This window comes from Takifugu flavidus, chromosome 21, assembly GCF_003711565.1.
Source record: "Takifugu flavidus isolate HTHZ2018 chromosome 21, ASM371156v2, whole genome shotgun sequence".
NCBI classification, from domain to species: domain Eukaryota; kingdom Metazoa; phylum Chordata; class Actinopteri; order Tetraodontiformes; family Tetraodontidae; genus Takifugu; species Takifugu flavidus.
In genome coordinates, this window is record NC_079540.1 from 4,893,007 (window position 1) to 4,914,370 (window position 21,364).

The window sequence follows — 21,364 nt, forward strand, 5'->3', positions numbered from 1 at the left end:
CATCTTAGCTATGCTGCTATAGGCCAAGGCTGCCGGGGTCCAGAAACATGATCACCTGACAGGCCTCTGTCACCCCACTGGGTCATGGCTGCCTCTCCTCTCTTGATTATTGATTGATTGATTGATTGATTGATTGATTGATTGATTGATTCACAATGAAGCCTCTAAGCTTAATCCTACAACCTGCAAGCTTAAAAAAAAGAAGCTACTTAGCGACTATAAAGTTAGCGTCTCTTCCTCGGCTACCTCAACTATGTCCGGGAGACACTGCCTGTGGGCCGGCACCATTAAAACCCACCTCCCTTGTGCTCACATCACATCTCTGATCGTCTCTACGGGTGATTTGGAGGAGACGATCCATTCCATGAGGTCATGCGCAGTCTGATCACACACAAAAAAATGCATTTTCATTCCAGATGTAAAGTGGGCCACAGTCAGATCCAGATGTCTCCGACTATTTTTATCAGTGTTACCCAATCCACTTAATCCACCAGGAAAAGAAAATCCACGTTGTAATATCTGACCCACATCGTTACTTAACGAATGATAACCGACCATTTTGCGCCATTTCAAAGGGATTTGATTGGAAAGAGAACATCAAAGCAGAAAATTGAGTCTGCAGTTCTGAGGCACCCAGACAGCAAAGTGCAGCCATCCTGCTGGCACACAGGACACCCATCCTGTCAGTGGCAGCCTGTCACACCACATGATTTATGACGGGTAATTATGGTTATGGAGGTGACATCATATCCTTCTCGCTTCCTGCCACATGCTTGTGTGTATGTGTGCGTTCCTGGCTAATTAGTTATGCTGTCTGGATCCAGCAGCGACTGTCTTTGTTGTTTTTTCTATAGGGCGGAAGACGAGGCATGTCACAACATCATATCTCACCATCCTCCCGACAAGCGACGCCGGCACGCACGCGGGGCCCCGGAACATGGCCACGGCCTCGCTTTCGCGCCCAGACTTTAGTGCTTTCGTGAAAGCGGCGCCTGATTTGACTCTGATCTTCTCAGGTCCCACCAACGGTGGCGAGGAAACAGAGATCAGACACGTTTGCCGACAGAGCCGCGGTGGGTTTATCACAGTCTTAAACCGGCGCACAATTACAATGTATCACGCTTCCGCTAACCGCCGCTGACAGGCGCGGCCACGACCAATCAGGAAATGCCGAGATTATAACGCCTTTTCTCTCTCCTCTGCATGTCTGCCAATTAGCCGGCGCTAGTCCCAAATAAACGGATTCATTTACGAATTGTTTCACGAACCTCTCAGCAGAAGCATTAAAAGAAAGATGCTTGTGGACTAAAATTCAGGACCTAAACTCGTGTTTTTCCAGTTCCTCTGCTAATAAACAGGTCACTTGGTCCAGTTAATGGGCAGAAGGCACGAGAGTCTCCTTAATAAGGCAATTCGGAGGAAACAATAAATGAAGCTAAAAAAGGAAACACGCTTCGCTCCCTGCCTTAAGTCACCATTAGGAGCAGCATTTTCTTGTTCTTCTGGTAAGTGGGCCTATTTTGGCGTTTACTCAGAAGCTTGGCCGCGTAGCCACAGGGGCCTCGTGCCCACACGGACTTTAAAAGTCCACATTTGAACTTAAAAACCCTTATTAAAGGCAGCAGGATCGAATATAAATGAGCCATCCCTCCCAGGAGTCACCAAAGATCAGAATTTACATGGCGTGTTAAAGGCAAAAAAGAAGTGTCTGTTTGCTCCCTGACCTTGGAGATGTTTAAGATATGACCTCTTGTAGCGGCCCACCCTTGGCTCAAGCAAAAAGGGAAAAAACGACACGGATTCAGCCGGGGCAGGTTAAAGAACCCACTGCACCGACTCTTAATTCAGCATTACAGGGATCAGGGCTGAGGTCTAACGGTGCTTCTTCCCTCCTGGTATTTTAAATACACCCTCAGAACCAACTCATCTGACCCTCCCTTGACCTCTTTACCTGGAGCTGGATCCTGAAAACAGACGTTTATCTCTCACCTGCAGGAAACACGGAACTTTCTGAAGTAAAGTCTGCAGAGCTACGGTAGTCCTCCATCGTCGCTCAGATAGCATGGAAACATCTCCTAAAGCCCGGCGGAGGATTTTCTAGCCACGGACCCAGCGGGCAGCTTTGAGCCGCGTCTTAGAGCTGGTAATAAAACCACATCCGGCTGCGAGGCGGTCAGCAGGCAGCCGGCTGATGGGAAGGGACAGGAGTGATTGCAATCACATCTCCTCGTGGTGTGAGCGACACCCATGAGTCGATGAGAGGGAGATGCAGCGCGACAGCCGAGCAGGTGTGTGTGCGTGTGTGTATGTGTGTAACGGCCCCTCAGGAGCTCTAATCCTGGATCTGCTCAGCGCTTCTCGATTATGGGAATTTTGCATCCTCATTCTGGCCCGAGTGGTGCCTGTAGCCCGTCTCCAGACTGCCCTTGTTTATTAGTGTTCATATACATTAATATTGCATTTCCCTCCCTTTTTAAGCGGTGGATGACCTCATCTTCAGTTGATTTTACAGTGGTGCGTCTCGTGTTGTTCCTGGACACTTTGGGCGCTCGCTGGTGCAGAATCAAAGCCCGCAGGTTCATTTTTTCCCCGCGACGCTGAAGCCTTTGAAGGCCCGTCCGAACGCTCAGGCGCAGACTCGTCGGATCAAATCGATCCACCAGCGGCAGGAAATGAAACAGAGATGTGAAGAGCGAAACACGCGGGAGACGGCCGATGATGAAATGCACGGACTAATAAAAGAAGACGAGACGATAAACATCAGTCAGGACTGAGCTGTAAACTAAACTCCCTTCCAGTTCTCAATCACTTACTGTTACAGGACAACGAGGACGGTTCTGAAGACAGTTCTGCAGGGAACCAGCCACAGGACCCGTCCAGGCGTCCACATCCAAGGGCGACGTGATTTCCAACCCTCAGACCTTCCGGTCCGAATGAAAACCCACAGACAAGCTCAGTGCTGCCAGCCTCAGCGGCGCGCACGTCTTTCCGTGCACGAGCGCCAGAGCGGGGTTGCGCGCTACATTCTCAATTTCCTTAATTAAATCAGATGGAGTCTCTTTGGAAAGTCACACTCTTCCCATTTATTTAATGCGGTTATTGGGGTTTCTGTCCTTGGCGGAGCCACTCCAGACACGCTGGGCGAAGGAATGACGTCCGTCTGAAGGGATGATGTAATTCCGGTTGTGTCACGGCAACAGTGAAAGGCTTCGCTTTTGAATCGGGGCTGCATGTAGGCCACCTGCGTCGGGACGCCGGACCCATCGTGCTGGAAACGCGCCATATTTACATCGATACACGTTGGGCTGCCTTGTTTTCTCCGACACATTATCCTTTTTGGAGATTATGATCCGAGCCTCGTCGTTCTCAGGACTCTCTGCCGTCCAACACCTACCGGGATGAGTCAGAGTTCCTGTTTCAGCTCAGCGCACGGCGCCCGAGTCCTCGCCGCGGCCCATTACTGGATGAAGGTGGGCTGAAACCGTCTCTCCTGCATCTCCCACAGCTTCTGGATGTTTGCGGCGAGGACGGGCGGTTTAGCGGCTGCCTGGGGTCACAGGGGGCGACCCTTGGCGGCCCAGCTGCCTGAGCCGGAGAGAACCAGAGGGGAACTCAGAAACAAGGAGGATATTTGTGAAGGCGACGAGACCGAAGCTGAACATATTGATCCACAGTTTGTTGTTTACTGCTGTCTCCGGGTAAAATCAAGAGGCCAGAATTATAAAACTGCTTTATAGATTACAGAGTGACTTAGAAACCACATGCTGGCTGCAGACGAGTGTTTGTTCCAGCGACCTCTATCACATTTAAAAGGCTTTAAGGTTCGCCTGGATTAGAAACCACCAGGAATCACGTTTCTGTTTGACTCCAGAAGGAACTTAAAGGAATGATCCAGCCAGATATGCTTGAGGTAGACACAGATTGTTTAGAAGAAGACGCCTAAGGGGGTCCGCTAACAGTTGCTCAGACATCTTTACCCCATCAAAGATTTCTTTCAAAGACCCAGATCCTCTGGCTTCTGTTCCGAACCCGAGCCTCAAAAATAAGTCCACAGTGGCATGTTTACAGCCCGGTACTCCATTTGTGTCACTCCACAGTTTATCCACTCATCGAGGTTTAATGGGGGCACTACCCTGCTTATCCAGCCAGGAGCCCCTGGGCTAAATGTGTCCTGCCCCCCCCCCCCCCCACACACACACACATACACACAAACACCCATACTTGCACAGTCAGACATCATTTAACCCGGCGCTGCAACGATTGGATCGTACTATAATGTACATCTGTCCTCTCCAGCTCTGATCCATCAGGTTGGACAGACAAACAGTAATCACACACACACACACACACATGCGCACACACAGCTGCTGTCCGGCCCATGCTGGGCTGAACCTGGCCGTGACAGCAGGCACTCCAAAATGCATTTAGCTTAATTGTTAAGTGATTAACGTGTATTGTTCTGTGATTACCGTGTACTTTTCTGCCCGTGGCTGAAGGCTGTTTGTCACAAGTCACCTTTAGAGTCCAGATTAGCCTCAGACTTGTCTCACACCAGGAAGGCGGCTTCTACTGGAACACAGGAACCTTTACGCTACCGTGGAAAACGTATCGTCCAATCGGCTGTTGCGTTCGAGCCTGTCCCACCTGCCGTGTGACAGAAAGGGAGCAGACGTCCATATTATTCCCGGAGGGACCATCAGTGCTGGAAAGACCTGATGGTATTTCTATCCCCTCTGCTAACACAACGATATTCCATATTATTCCCATAATACTTCCGCTGGGACTTGGCAAAGCTGGCCTCTCATTTTATATCTTATACATCATATTATCCTTGTATTGTCGGGTGTGTGTGTGTGTGTGTGTGTGTGGTGGGGGGGGTGGGCATGGGCCTTTTGTGCTCTCTCATTGTGAGAAATATACATTGAGCTATTCAATTAACATGAATAGCTAAAAAATCAGGAATTCTATCAATCAATCCATCCAAAAAGCTCCGTCTTGTGCAGAAATCTTCCACTGTTCTGTACCAGAGGGCGAGTGTGTGTTCAGGTCACCATATAGGCTCTAAGATCAGTAAACGGATTTTGCCTTTTATTTTCTTGCCAAGCAAATCAATTTTTCATAGGACACCTCAGACAACCTCGTAGCTGTTTACATCATGCCTTATTCATTGCTGCACAGTCAGAATCCACCTCAGCCTGGATCTCATGTCACACTGATCTGAATCAGAGTCAAAGTTGGCAGGGGGAGCCGGAGCATCCTCACGTGTGCGGAAAGTCTCATCACCTTCTTTTTTTTTTCCAGTTGCATCAAAGCCGGAGGGCAACCGGCACCAACAGCGACGCCTCAAACGCACCTCACACACCGCTTCCTGTGTGATGTCGCCCTTATTGGAGCCATCTGAGGCCCGCGCCTCCTCCATGGGGCGGTGTGTGTAATGACCATGGCTTATCTTTCTCATTACCCAGCCCGACATGTCAGAGGAAAGCTGCAGACGACCCTGTACCCCTGACAGATGGAAGGATGGAAATAATTACCAATGTCTCTTGTGGACTGGGGTATAAATTGATACACACTAAATACTGTACCTCAGGGCTCTCTACTTTTTTTCTGTCTCCCCCAACACTCCTCATCAGACGTACTAGACAAATGAATGCATCCAGTAGGAATTAATTGGATTTGGGAGCAATCTCCTGCAGGATCCACCAGGACAGACAAACACCCCCGTCTGTACCCTCACCTCCCTCCTTCCCATTGGCACACAGACTGGAACACACCCCCATCCTCCTTTATTCCAGTCATGCCTTGGAGAAATGTCTGACGCCCCTTCAAACACACATATTTTGCCATCCCGATGGATCAGTCTCACACACGCACACACCGACAGGCCGTCTCTCCCTCTTTCTTGGATACAGTGTTTCCATGGCAGCCACGTTTTTTGCACGTGTAGAATGAGACAGACTGGGTTAAGTGAGGGAAAAGAGACCACTCCCATCAATTCACTGGCTTGCTATTGATTAACAGCCTGCAGCTGCACACCTATCTGCAGAGAGAGCGCGCACGTACCCGTGCACAGAGCGTAAACATTCCTCCTGGGATCTTCTGAAGGCTCAGGAATGTGATAATGAATGCTTATCAGTTCTCTCGCATGCTTTTACCGTTAGAAACAGAGGTGCTTCACTAACTGCTCTGAATACCTACAGGTATTCTGGGGCAAACAACAACAACAACAACAACAACACACTTTTCACTTTTCAGTTCCAGCTGATTTTATTTCCTTCTTGGAAGAAAAGAAATAACAAATTAAACAACGACAATCTGTACAGAGGTCTGAGAGGCAGTGATTGACCCAAACATTGGCTGGTTTTTGAGTTCTAAACATCAAATGATATCGGCAAAACTGGACAAAACATGATCATACACAGCATATTGCACAAATGAAAAAGAGAGGAGGGACATATATTTATATTTATAAAAGATGCCTTTTTGAGGGTAAAAAAACAATAAAAAACAAAACAAAATAAAACTTGTGGACCACAATCATCTTCAACATAAGGATGTTCAAAGATGGCCGTCCTAGTGCCTGTCGTTGATCATCATTATCATACATAAAACACACAATCTTTGCTTATGGTACAGTCAGTTTACATAAATATCTCCGTGTTATTATTCTTTTAAAAATCTTAAACACGACAGCTATAGCTACATATACCTGAATCTGAAATACAAATGCTATTTGCCATGCCATAATATAGGAAAACAATTAGCCTGCTATACTTAGCCAACAGGTACAGAAAGGTTAAATACTATTTTTTTTATGCAATTTGCGCAAAAAACAGATGAAGCACTTCATACACCTTCTTTCCTCCAAAGTCTATAGGCAAAGTGGAATGAGTGTGAAATTCCATCCAGTGGTTCAAATAAAACTTATCTTGATAAAAAAAGAAAAAGAAAATAAAACAAATTAAAAAGCACACAGAGGTATTAGCTCTATCCAAACAGTGACTCTCTTGGATCTTTCTATATACTTTAGGTCTATGGATACTGGAAACAGTCACCACTCAGAGGGAGCCTCAGTGGTGCTTTGTTTACTTGGCTGGTGAAACTGGAGTCACTGTGCCATTAAGAAGCATGTGGGTAAATACTGTAAACACTGTGTGAGGTCAGATTGTGCCAAACAACTCCCCCCCTCTGCACGTCTAAACACCAATGGAGATCCAAACAACAATGTTGTAGGTTACCCACTCGCCAGAAAAAGAACCCTCCCCCCTTTTTTTTCTATAGATTTTGTACAAAAATACAAGTAGAAAATCATGACACACTCAAATCTCCGAAAAAGTGGGAGACGTCAGATGTTTTTAAATAAGATACACTTCTAGCCCTTCCGCGCAGGAAACAGACAGGTGTATGTGCACGAACACAAACGAGACCTGTACGGGACAATACTTCTATGTATAAAAAAGTTTGGCCGGTATAAATACATCGATATAAAAAAACGTCATTCGACACAGAGGAACTACAAAGTTGAAGCACTGGGCAGAAAGGATGCGCACCGGGGAACATTGGTCCTGAATTTAGCACTGAGTGTTTAAAAAGGTTTCAGAAAAGCATCTCTAAGTTTTCAGTCAGTCTCTGTTTTATGTCCTGCCGTTGAGAGAGAAGCTGGTGATAGTGAACTGTGTCCTATGGTCACATTTAATTGCGTGATTACGCAGCAATGAACATGTTTACGCGTTTAGAAACAACGAAATCCCTCCCGAACGCGGGGGGCCACGCGTGCTGACACTGAAACTACTTTAAGTTAGGAGTTAAACAGAACCTGAATAACAACTCGATGGTCAATGTGAACCGGCTGTTTTGCTTGAAAGGAAACCCAACAGGATGAGCACTCTGGTAAATGCCCCCTTCCCCCGACCCCGAAAACATCGACGATTCAAAGTTCAGTCTCAGTCGTCCTCCTCCGGGCACAGCTGGGAACATTTGAGCTCAAGTCCGAGTCTTTCACTGCTCTCTGCTTACATTCACTCCTCCTCCGTGTCCAAATGCAAACTAAGCATTTTCCCCCCTCCCGCCTGCGCGTTCTCGTCATGCACGTCGAACGCTGTCCAAGTTGATCGGCGCGTACCTGGGCTTCACACGCACGCAGGCCACCTCTCCTATCCCGTTTTCGCTCACCCTTGCTTAGTGAAAGAATGGCGCAGATAGCGTGGTCTGGACGCACACGCCTGTCAAAGAAGGGGGGTTAATTTGTTGAAAACGCGGGGGGAGACGCCGCGGTTCCGCTCCACCGTGCTCCTCTTTCAGTAGGTGAACACCAGGTTGGAGATGGTGGACTCCAGCCAGTCTCCTGAGATCATCTCGCTGACCTCCGGGGTGCAGTAGTCGGGGAAGTCGAAGTGAGATCCCGCCCCGCACTCCCCGAAGCTCCAGTCCAAGTCCCGGTCCAGTTCTGCGTCGGAGAAGCCCATCCCACCAAGAGACATGCTCTCAAACCCGGGACTCGGGTTAAGGTCAACCCGCTCGTCCTCAAACTCTTCATCAGATGAAGACGACGACACCGATGAAGAGGAGTGGGATGCTGATGGTGTTGGGGAAGACGCGCGCGTGTACCGGAGGCGCGCCGTGTGTGATGACTCGCTGGTCGCCGGGCTCTGCTCCTCGTAAAGGCTGAGAGGGTCGCTGGACTCTGCGGAGCTGCTCAGGGTGGGACTGGCCGGGACTCCAACCGAGAGAGGCCCACTCTCCAGACTGCTGGCTCCGCCGAACATGTGGCCGCGCCTCGCTTCTCCGCTGCGCTTCTCCGGAATCTGCCTTGCGCCGGACACTGACCTGGATTTGAAGAGTGTCTGGTGGTCAGCGGAGACGGGCAGTCCTGCCCCGCAGCGCTCTTCACGCCCACCTGCTTGTGCGCCTTGCTCACCGCCTTGGACGCGGGGCTTCTCTTCACGCCGGCTTTGGCGTTGCGCTCTCCGCTTTTCTCCCCGCGCTCCGACTGCTTACTCGCTCCGCTTCCGGACTTGACTTTCTTTCTGGGCCGGTACTTGTAGTCTGGATAGTCGGCCATGTGTTTGAGTCTGAGCCGCTCAGCCTCGCGGATGAACGGGATCTTGTCCGTGTCTTTCAGCAGTTTCCAGCGCTTCCCCAGGCGCTTGGAGATCTCCGCGTTGTGCATGTCCGGCGACTGCTCCATGATCTTCCTCCTCTCGATCTGCGACCAGACCATGAAGGCGTTCATGGGTCTTTTGATGTGTCCCGTTGGAGTTTTGCACCACGCCAAGTCACTCCGCTCACCGTTGGAGGGGAACTCAGGGGTCGGGGACGCATCCATCTCTAGGTCCATGTCTCCCGTGTCCGTGGAGTCCCCGCCGGGGGAATGAGCGTGGGCGCTCTCGCTCTGGCTCATGTGCTGTACCATCCTTCCCGCCGAGTGTCTGCAAACACTTCTTTTTAGTTCAGTGCTTTTACAAAGTTCAGAAGATGCCTATCAGGCGTTCGCCGAAATATTCCTCACTGTCTCACTCCTCTGACGTCGGACCGCTGCTGAGTGCCGCTTTAAAAAGTTCATCCAAGTCTCTTCTATTCAGTTTCGGCTGGTTTTTGGTCAAAACTTTCACCGGTGAGATTTGGAGAGAAAAAAGATCCCGAGATCTCCAACAACTTTCAACTGCCCGTGCGGCTAAAAACCCGCCCTGTGAGGTTGAAATCGTGCCGCTGTAGGCAACAGCAGTCCCTTATGTGAACCTGGCTGTCTGCAGCGCAGCTTGTCTGAGGGCTTGAGGAACCATGTGGTTGAATGGAGCGACTGCGCTTTCTCATAGTCTCCCTGTTTGCTGTGCGCGCTGTGATATTACTGTAAACACAACAACGAGAACTTCACGCTTTTATAGGCTCACCCGAGATATAACAGCCAATCGGCTTCTGTCTCTATCCCGATTTTTCCTCACAAACCACGCCCCCGGCACCCCATTGGCTGAATAAAAAAGGGTAATAATAATAATAATGTGGAATGAGGATCTGTGTGTCTGACCTCATTCCTGTCAGACTACTGGAAGAAAGACTCTCTCTCTCCCCTCGTATGTGTGTGTGTGTTGGAGGAACACTTTGTCCTCTCCCAATACTGCAAGGAAAGCTCGTTGCAAGGATATACTTGGAACTTAATGACTTTCATGTGGATGAGTATCGACTAATTTTGGATTTTGCGTAATGGAGGAGGGGAGAGGGTGGTTGCTGAGGAAACACAAATTCAATCTGCAGTGTGGTGAACAGGGCAGCAGAACCCAAACCCACCCAAACAGCCAACCTGTGATTACAGGTCATTACAGCAGCAGCTCCAGTCGTTACATCACAGCAGTATTAACAGATGCGTGCGCGAGGGCGTGCGTGCGTGTGTGTGCGGGGGGGGGGGCGTAAAAACCAAAAATATAACAGGAATGAAGCAACTTATCAAGGCGCAGAGATAAAAAGTAGAAATAATAAAACCTCCACACAGGTTCCGCCTTTATGTTGACATGTCATGTTGGATCAAGTTACAGCCTGTGTCGCTAGATGTCAGGCTGGAGCCAAAGGCAGTCGACGAGGCGCAGACGCGCATTTCCATGTGCGTTTGCGCGCGTTATCACGCACAGCGGCTTCATCTCCGTCCTTTAATCGGATCATTTTTTGCGTGCCATCATGAAATCAGGCAGGCAGGTGATGTCACCAGTAAAGGCTCCTACTGGCAGAGTGGTTTTGGTGGCTGCTTGAGACGCAGATCAGCAGCAGCAAGTGAAGAAACGAACACGATATTGTGTCCATTTGGTTGATCAGACCTTCAAGTGATGTAACACAAACCTCCTTATGCATCTATGATATTGATTTTTTATTCATGACCAGATTCATGTCAGGCTAAAATAGTCATAAACTCTTTAAAATTTCACAAGTCAACCCCTTTACCCCCCTCTGTGCTTACATAAATCACGCACATAAATAATAATGAGCTGCTTCATCAGTCTTTATCTTTAGCTGCCCCAATTACAATCATACACCTGGTACTGGATTAGTCTGCTGTCTCCAACTCCTGCACACACCTATAAAGCAGCACACACGCACACACACACACACACACACACACACACACACAGTCTTGTTTAAACAGGTGTAGCAGGTATACCTGTAATCTTATCTGATGTATGAGAAGCAGCTGTCAGGTATCTTTCCACTCTGTCACCGGCAGATGCAAAGCTACGGTAGCGCTGGGACACCGGGCCCCAGCGTGCTCTCGCCGGCCTATCGCTCTGTCATCTTCAGAGCTGCCGGAGCCATGTGTTTACACCAAAACACACCAGTGCTTTGTCTCAGCTTTGTTGACGCCTGAAGGGCTGGTGTCGTCGTGAGAGACTGCTGTGAGAGGCTGGAGAGATTACAATGACTCCTTGAAAGTGTGTTAAGACTCCGGCTGCGAGTAGCTTTCTCAGCTTATGATGGGCAGGTGTTGACGTGAGTTTTATTAAAATTTTTAGTGGTTTTTTTTACAGCGAGAAAATAATATTTTCTTCTAAACCAAAACAGTGACTACCTGCCAAACAGGATTTTTCAACCGCGAGACCCTTCGTTCCATTAAATGTGTCAGAGGCATTTAAATATGGCAAGAAAGTCACATTTACTAGAGTTTTATAAAGGTGGGGGGCCTCATTATTTCTGAGCTGACTGACAGTGGTGTTTGATAAAGTATAAACATAAACCCGATATATTGGGCTAACGTTGCCTGAGAGATCGGAGCCTCTGCCTGAGGAACTCAGCGTCACAGCATGATGTTGGGTTTATTATGACAAAGGCTGATGAAAATAGAGACGGGATTACAGTCGTCACAACGTGTCACTCAGACGCGGAGCTGGAAGATGCAAAGAGCTACTCCACTGAGGGCAAAGCGCGCGGAGGTATTCATTACCACGCACTTGCCTTTCTCAGCAGCCGAGGAATGACGCACCAGTTTGACCCTCCTGCTTGTCAACCAGGGTCAAGCACAATGAAGCCTTTGTGAGCGCGCGTGTGTACACATGTGTGCACAGCACTAACCGAATCGGAGCTTCTGCAGAGGCTCAAAGTTTAAAAGGCGGTGGGAAGTCCCCTCCAGCACAGTCAAACACAGAAAAACTGAAGAGTAAGCACTGATTTGCATGCACGCTCGCTCGCTCCATCTCCCTCTGCGTGACTCATCTGCAGGCAGTTTGTCCTCGCAGTGTTTTGTGTGGAGGTGGCAGACAGTGCAGGTGGCCATCTCACCATATCACCCACCCACTGCTGCCAGCCCTTACACAACACCACTCACAAAGTCACTTAGGGAACGCCACCGAAGGATTGCATGTACTCCTTTTTGTTGGCTTCCCAACTCTAATCCAAACAACAATAGAAAAGAAAACTTCAAGAGTTTAATTGTAGCTCAGTCTGGAGACATTTGAATGTGTGCTGCCATGCAGTCAAGCTATCAAGATAAAAGTAAGAATTAACGGTTTCCTTCTCAATAGTTTCGGGGCCTTAGTTTGCTGTTGGGTCAGATTGCTTTTGATGACCAAAATGAATGCTCTTCTCTTTGCTATTTAGAGACAGGAAAATTGTTCTTTAGACTCACTGTATGTGAAAATAGAAGAAGAACACGGTAAAGAGTGGATTCTTGTGCTTGCGTGAACCATGAACGGTCCTAAATCAGAATAAGGAAGGATTGGGGGGGTGACGTCAAAGTTGGGAATTGAAAACTAGCTTAATTTGAGGATTTCAGAGCCCTCGCCCCATCCCCTACCGAGTCAGAAAAAGGAAAATTTAAGCTACGGTTAAGAGCAAAATGGAGGCGTGGCTTATGCCGCTGACACCGATCGTCCTTCACCCTGGATGGTGATGATGAGGCAGCTGGGATGATTGCTGTGTCACGTCAGCACAGGCAAACTCACACAACACGCACAAACGGCAAAACGCACGCGACCCGACGGTGAGGCAGAGCCAGCCAAGTACCGGTTTACCACTGCAGGACACAGATGTGCTGCGGAGTCAACTCTTGAGCGCACACACACTCGCACACACGCCAAACTCGCTGCAAACGTACACACACTCGCTCCCACCCAGTCAGACGATCTCGCAGCCGCACTCCACTACTCCACTACAACGACCGTTTTGTGTTGTTGTTTTCGGTGGGCATTGTTTCAAACCAAGAGAAGACGGAGAAGCAGGGAAGGAGGGCGGAGGAAGGAAAGAAGAGCCACATTTTGCCGCCGTCGTACTCCACGGTATCCATCAAAAGGGCGTTCGACTTTCGATGAGTAGGAGACGGACACTTTTAATGTGGAGCTCTTTCGAGAGGGGACACCTCTCAGACCAGGATCCATGTGGAGCGATGCCAAAGTGGATGTACCGTAAAAGAGGAAAGACGACGCAGCCGCTTGTCTTAAAGTCTCGGTGGGAAGGAAAGTCGCATCAGAGTTTGGAGTTTGTTGGAGTGTCTGTTGTTGTTTTTTGGGTTGTTTTTTTTTCTTTTTTAAATTTGGAAATGGATGCAGACATGAGGGAACCGGGTCCTGAGAGAGAGACACAAAGCACAAAGAAGTTAGTTCGAAAGTGGGGGTGAGTCGTGTGCAAATGAAGGGAAACCTCAAGGCAGGGCTGCATGAAACAACTCCCCCAAAACATCATCCTGAATGTTGCGATTCAGCGAGGAGATGCCGCTCGCTCGATCGCTGGCGTTTTTACTTTTCGATCTTCCTTTCGCTATAAATATATGCATCAGACCTACATGCTGACAACGCAGGTTTTCCATGGCACACAGAGACCCCACAACACCCTGCACCCCCTCCCCTCCTCCTGCAGCAGATCCTCCTCCCGGCAGATTGGGTCAGGCGGGGCCGATCTGTCCTCATGTAGCCCAGGGAGTGGCGTCCTCAGCTTGGGTAGTCGCTGCCGGGGTCGATGAGGACCAGGCATGGAGCTCTCAGGCTCTCTCCAGCTCCAGACAAGCTCCAGACGCACTGACCTACATCAGCCTCAGTCAGACTGAGAGAGAGATAGAGAGAGAGCGGGCGAGCGAGAGACAGAGAGAGGGAGAGGAATGGGATGGGCTGGAGGTGGGGGGTGCAGAGAGAGAGAGAGAGGGAGAGAGAGGGAGCTTGAAAAATGCCTGAGAGGAGACGGGAGGAGAGGCTGCTGCTGTAAAATGCATGGCAACGTTTATTAAATAAGGAAAAGTGCAAGACAATGGCGGGTACGTGAGGGAGGTGGGGGGAATATAGGAGGGAATTTAAATAAAACTCTCAACACACCATTCACACTAATAATACTTTCAAATTATCCCCGTTCCTCTCTTCATCTGACTAATCTTTATCCTCGCTTCACTTTTACCCTCCTGCCTCTCATCTCTCCTCATGTATCCTCCCTCATCCTCTCCCACTCCGTCTCTTTCTGGCTTTATTCTCATCATAGCATCTCTCACTGTGGGAGGATTAGTCCGTCTCTGGCTGTCTGCTTATCTGTCTGCTCCGGCTTCAGAGAAGGAGGAGGCGGAGGCGGAGGAGGAGGAGGAGGAGGAGGAGGAGGAGGAGGAGGAGGAGGAGGAGGAGGAGGAGGCGGAGGGTGCCTGTGTGTGTGTGGATATGCAGCGGAGGGGAGGGTTTGGTGTCTCTTGCTCATTTGTTGTGGCTATATCAGCTCGATTCGGCTTATTGCAAGTGTTTATTGCTGCGGCAGAGCAGCCGATGCTCTGCAGTGCGGCAGGAGTGGACAGAACATGTCGTGGTAGGTGCGTCCATGCATGGCCGTGCATCAGTTCCATCCGTGTCCCCTTCCATGGACTGTCCATCTCTGCAGGGTTTTCTTGGTGAGTGTCCAAATGGCTGGGTGTGATCATTACTCCCCAGTGCTCGGATTGACACTAAACAAGGATCGATACCAATAGCGAAGCAGATATATCAGACTAACCCTTGTGCGGCTCCCCCGGGACCCCTAGGGGGAGTGGAAATCAGTCTCTAAAGCAACATACCTCAGTCACACTAACAATGTCGTTATCCTGAGGTGAACATCTATAGGCCCTGGGGAGATCAATGTTTTAGAAGGATGGAAAAATGCAGGTGGGTCACAGAAACTTGGTAAGGTCAGCGACTCACAAAGGGAGCTGAAAATTGGGGATGGGCCAGGTATTTAAAGGGTTAGTTTAGTCTTTTTCTCTTAAGCCCACCTGATTTATTGGGAGCTGTCCATCTGCAGCGATTCGTCTATGAAGGACTAACCCCCCCGTGTTGTGGCTGTGGGCATATTAAAGAAACGCTTTGCTCGAACTGAAGGGATCAGAGGCAATCAAACGGAACCGGTGAAGAAAATCCCCTCTACAGGGTTTCAGTCTGTAAAAGAGGAGAGGAAAAGGAAAAGGAGAAAGATGAATTTGTGCTTAAAGGATTCCTGTTTTTCTCCGGAGCACAAAATGGAAGGTTCTGCTGCGTTCTCCTGCAGGGAACCCATCCAACTTGGAATACCTTTCTGAAACTTTTTCAGACATCCACTGGGCAATTGTTGGGGAGTAGAAGGTGTGAGCTGGTCTGAAGTTGAGGGTGAAGGATATGAAATGTTCTGCCCAACCATTTACTGTACATCTGAAACCCTTTTGAGTGCCACCTTAGTAGAATGTGAAGCTAAAGCTGAAAAGAGTTTGGATAAACAGTAAAAGAAAGAAAAGGAGGACTTGTTTCAATCACCAAACAGCCGTACGGAACCTCAAAACTAAATAATGGCGCGGTTCCTTCTGTCCGCCCCCCCAGTCCATTCCACATGAAATGTAAACCAACCACTTAAGTCAGAGAAACCATGAGCAGCTTTAAAAAACACCCCTCCGCGCTGCAGCTCGTGCGTCTGAGCAGGATGGTTTGGAGTGAGCAGCTCATTTCGCATGGCGCTCGCCCCGCTCGCTGATTATGGATGAAACTCCGGGCCGCTGCAGCCAAGTTTCAAAGCCGGGCCAGATAGAGAGAGATGTCACTGCCTCGATCTCGCTCCCACAACCGCCGGGGAGAGGAGTGATCAGGTCCAGATGTATAGAAAAGTGGGTCACCACAGTAAACATGTGCCAGACCCTATACTGGCCCGTATATACTGGGACCCGCTGATCCCACCAGTGCACATATGCACTCTTGCCAAGCCGGACCATTTTCTCCATCTCCAAAAATAACACAGAGGAGACCGAGCGCGAGTGTTTGCCTGCTTCCATCTGGGGTATATCTTACATTTGCACATACATCCCTGCCTGCATGCACGGTAAATCTCACAATTTCATCATAACTACAGGGCGTGTTTGGCATTGGCTTTAAAGTTGGCCCGTTCTCCTGCAGTCTTTTGTCTTAATGTCCTTCTCTCATGACGTCTAAAGTAGTAGCTGCCTTAAACCCCCAGACCCGTCACGCTGTGCCTCTGCCATGACAAACAACAGAATGACAGCCGCAGATTGTGGTCAGGACCGTAGGTTTTTTTTCTTTCTTTCTTTTTCAAATGCAGTTTATAGGAGAACAAGAACTTTGTTCATGCAGGGATTTTATTTTTTTATGCTCCAGAGGTCATGAAGAATCCCATTAAAGAGGGGCACGTTTTATTTAGCATGTGTTCCTGAAGACTCGGAGCTGTAGGAGCTCCTAAAATGGCTAATGTAGCCTTAGAAAGTACTTTTCATAATCATATGATGCATTTAAGGACAAGAGGGAGTTTTTCCAGGTATTTGCCCATCTTGACCTTTTCCTCAGAGTAACAAACATTGAAATCCATTACACACTTGCTTTTTTTCCCTCCTCCATCCTGCTGCCTTCAGGATTTTTTTTTCTTGACTTAACACTTTACACGGAGTGACAAATCGCGTCGCTGAAAGCACTGTGGATGCAGCAATATCCCGATGTACCCGGAGCACGTGATCACTTGGACATGGACAAACACACAACAGTGCGCCGGCTGGAAAGGGTAAAGTGATTGGACTGGACAGCAAGTGTCAACCCATGGGGCAAATCATCTGTGTTATGATGCGTAATCAGTTGGCTGTCTGGGGAGGTGTGTGTGGGCGTGTGTTTGTGTGTGTCACACATGGGCCACTCTACCAATGCCCTGGGTGCATTGAATTGATTAGTGTCTGATTGTTGGTTTGCGTCTTGAGCTGAGCATTTGGTCTGTTGCCACCATGCCAGTAGCGCCTCTAACGGGCCTCCGGGTGTAGATTCCTTCGCAGTATATCATTAAATACATCTATTAATGTATTCCTGTCTGCAAAACAAGCAAATATCATTGAGCTTTATTCCAAATTCTTGTTCTTGATCGCTATTGCACAGGAGCTACTTGCCCCTCTTGACCGCTAAACTGCAGGGAAACATGCTAAAATAAAAAGGCCAGCATTAGCAAAAGCGTTTGTTTATGCGCTGTTTACGTTGACGGAAGTGAGGCGGTCCAACGAGCCCAATAAGGCGATTCACACTTCTCGCCAACCTGATTTTAATTGCCGCCGCTCGATCGAAACAGACATAATTACGGTTCCAAAGCGACGCGGTACGGCTGCTACGGTGATGTATGCGAGGTGATGATATCAAACAGCCCACATGAGTGAAGCTGCAGAAGCTGATCTGTTTGTTACACAACAGTGAGTCAATGGTGCAGAGCAGCATGTACGATAACAGCGGACTGTTGATTCCAAGAGAGGACAGGTGGCACACACGCTTTCAGATGACAAGTTACCTGCAAGTCTATGTGTGTGAGAGAGAGAGGGAGAGCGTGTGTGTGTGTGTGTGTGTGTGTGCTTGGAGAACCGCCGGGTTTGTTTTCGGCCAGACTGACCAAGGAATAAACAGGAATTTCATATTGACAGAAAGGCCTCCGGGGATTCCACAAATAGAAAACTTGTGAGAAAAGGAGGTGGAGACATGCACAGGAAGGACGAGAAAACAGGACGAAAATGGCTTGTCTGTGTGTGTGTCTGCGCGTCCATCCCTTCAGAACGGCGGATTCTGCTTTTTGCCTCCGTGCTTTACGCTTACCGAGTGTTTCTGCATGTCAGACTCGCCTCCCCAGGCTCTTTTTTATGCTTTTATAGCCCAGGCAGTCTTATCTAACCGGGTCTCCCGAGAGAAGCAGAGAGAGAGGGAGGACAAGAGAGGCTGCGAGGGAAGTACATGAACTGAAAGTCATATAAACACAACTACTCCACACAGCAAAACCATCCGTCCTAATGAGTCACATAAGTCTATTTATTCTTAGAAAAACAAACAATCCTGACGACTGTGCAGATCTTGTTGCTCTAAAGACACAAATATTCCTTTTCTTTTTTTTTTGCCTCAAACCTGTGCCTGATTATTGCTTTTATAACAAGAGAGAACAGGTTCAGGGAAAATGAGCCAAGTTAGTCAAGCGTGTAAAAAGTGGGGATTTCAAGGGTTGCTATTTTTTTTTTTTTTCCTTTAACTGCTGTTTATGTGAACTTGTTGGAATCTGACCAATCAGGCCCACATTTCCTCTCCACCTGTCTGGCTGCCAATCACAGCAGTGCCTCATTAAAAAAAAAAGCTGTTTTGCAAGTTGGCGTGGTCACACACAGGTGAGCCTGGAGCTTCGGGCTGGTCCTTGAATGTGGAGCCAGCCTGCAGCAGCATTTACAGTGCCTATAAACCCCACACAGAATCTGTTTCCACTCTGGAAAAGTGCGAGTCATTGCTGTAAATTGACATAAATAGTAAAATGCATGGTGGGAATTTTGCTGAAGATGTAAGAATAAGTGCTAAAAAGTATAATATACAGTATAATATACAGTAGTCATTTCAGTACTTAAACTTAAAGCTGCCAGTTTCTGGAATTGCTTATTATTATTCTTTGCCTGCGCCCGTATTAGCCCGTTGGGCTCATTCAACAATTGAAATTATTGTTGCTATTACACATTTGCAGACATTTCCTCCTGCTCTGGGATGCTGCTCCAAAAGTAATTAGACCAACCTTAATTTGGAGATCAGAGAATCATAAAATACAGGGTTTTTCAAGTGCATTCAACAACCTCCTCTCCTGCCGTGGAATCATCTCCTGCATCTTTTTTCAATTTAAATTCAATTACGAATCTATGGCTACTCTAAACTCCTTTCTTTTCAATGAATTTACTTACTCAATTAAAGGGAGACTCCCCGTGAGTATTGTTCTAGTTGAAGAAAATTAGATTAGGGTTGATTATTGGGGATGGAAATATTTTTGCAATGCAAGGCGGAGTGTGTCGCTGTGTGTGCAGGCCCGCTAACGGAGTAATGAGACAGCTATCACATGCGGACGACTCCAAATATCCACATGCTTCCTCCTCCTCATGCTGAGATGCACATTTATGTTAATGCCACACCACTGTGCCACAGTGTTGCCTCAGCATCACATTACTAGAGCGTGATGTTCCCTGCTCCAGGGCCAAACTCTCTGACACTGTGTGGGTGTGTGTGTGTGTGTGTCTGTCTGTCTGTCTTCAAATCTGTTTGCAAACTGCTGAGTACAAGTCAGGGAGTGGGTTCACACTGGATTAGCTCTGAGTTGGCTAAACACTAGATAGCAAAGATAACAATTTGTGTGTGCGTCAGTGTGTGTGTGTGTGTGTGTGTGTGTGTGTGTGTGTAGCTGATATCAGCAAGAATGGAGAAAACACTGATAAGGCCGTTTTCAGGATCTGCAGCCTCAATGGTCACGGCCGTTATAACGAACCCGGTTTATGTTTATTGACCTTTATTGTGAAACCTTGTTTACAGAAAGTGAAGCAGGGGGAGCAAGAGAACAAGGAAGGAAGGAAGAAAGAAAAGAGAGAGAGTTCACAGAGGAAGGTGGGAATAATTAGGAGAGAAAAAAGATTAGAAAACAATAGGATAACAAGTGGTTTAGATAAAGAAAGTAAGAGTTAGAAAGGGGGGAGATAAGCAGGTTTTTTATTACTTAGACTCTATGTGATCTCTTGAGAATTCTCTCTTTAGACGTCTATCTTAGAGTACAAAATCCTCTGATGTTTGTCTGATTCCGCTTCCACATCATTCACCAGCACGCCCTCTTTCTGCTCTCCTGCTGTATTCACACGCTCCTCTCCGGCTAAATTTGGAGCGCAGACGCGGACATGCGAAGGCTAACGTGCAAAGACATTGACAGGTTCTTGATTCTTTCAGTGCTTGCCGGGAGGATTTGTTTGGAGTGTTGCGTTTGCGTTTCAGCTGCCCTCCAGATGTGCGCTGCGGGGTCTGATACGGCGGCTGGCTGGATCCAGCGTGTGTCAACAGACAAACAGTTCCACTGCGGTGTTGCTGATACTGTAATGATCCGGCATCATATGTTTTGTGTTCTCAGCATAAACCCCGGACTGTCCACGCACGCGTGGGTGTGGTCGTATCGGCGGAGAGCTGATTGGCTGCTGGCACCGCGTTGGTATGACTCGGCCCTGAAGGGGCCGTTGGTGGGGAGGAGGCGTAGCTTAGCATGTTTGCTCTCTTGCACCTGGCGCGCTGAGTCAGAACCGTCTCTATCAACCAAAGCTCGCCGTGACCTGGAGGTACCAACCAGTCTGCCCAGCATATGGCACAGCTGGCCAGGGTGCACGCACGGTCCCGTAACCACCTCCTCTTCCTAATCAGGATCACAGTGGGTGCTGGAGTCCCAGAGGTCACTGAGGGGAGGCGCTGGAGAGTCTGCCAGTGCAGGGATACACACCATTAACTCACAATCATGCAATTTGGAGTCTCTAATCAAACTAATGTGCATGTTTTTGGACTGGGGTAGGAAACTGGAGGAGCTGGAGAAAAGGGGGAGAGCGTGCAACCTGCACAAGGAACCCAGGACCCTCTCCTTGGTCGCACTCTGAACAAGTAAACACAACACAACTCACTCAGATGTGTGACACTCTTCTGTTGCAACGGCTGAAACAGGGATCATCATAGTCACACGGACTCCTGCTGTCACACAGAACATCAGAGAACTGTCTCTCGGATGCTTAATGTGAGGTAATCCCATTCCTTCGCAGACTTTGCTTAACGTGCCTGACATTTGTTTCTCATGGGGCCGGGAATAACTGATGAGCCGGCAGAGAGTCATGGAGGGAGGACAAACTTCATTAGAATTTAAACCCATCTGCTAATGTTTAAATTCCTTGTTCCAGCCTGGAAACCAGCCGCACGTCACGCTAAAGCACATCCTCGCAGCTGCACGCAGACACGTAGGAAAGGTAAACAATAGCACCGTATTAATGGAAGCAGTCCTCACGCACGGGGCCTGTGCGCTGCAGCTAGGGGGCACGCTCACACCCCAAGCCCTCAGACAGGAGCGCTGCTCACGTTCCACGAGCCTTTTTGTCAATCTGAGGGTGGAAACCAAAAGATTCCTCATCAGTGGC

General features: G+C 48.5%; 1 protein-coding gene across 1 annotated transcript; it reads right to left on the bottom strand.

The window, feature by feature from the left end:
* Positions 1-6,241: 6,241 nt before the first annotated feature.
* Positions 6,242-14,060, bottom strand: sox4a (SRY-box transcription factor 4a). The gene is given in 2 exon segments (XM_057021630.1): positions 6,242-8,843; positions 8,846-14,060. Coding segments are annotated over 2 exon segments (1,113 nt in total). The 5' UTR covers positions 9,413-14,060; the 3' UTR covers positions 6,242-8,297.
* Between the last annotated feature and the right edge of the window lie 7,304 nt (positions 14,061-21,364).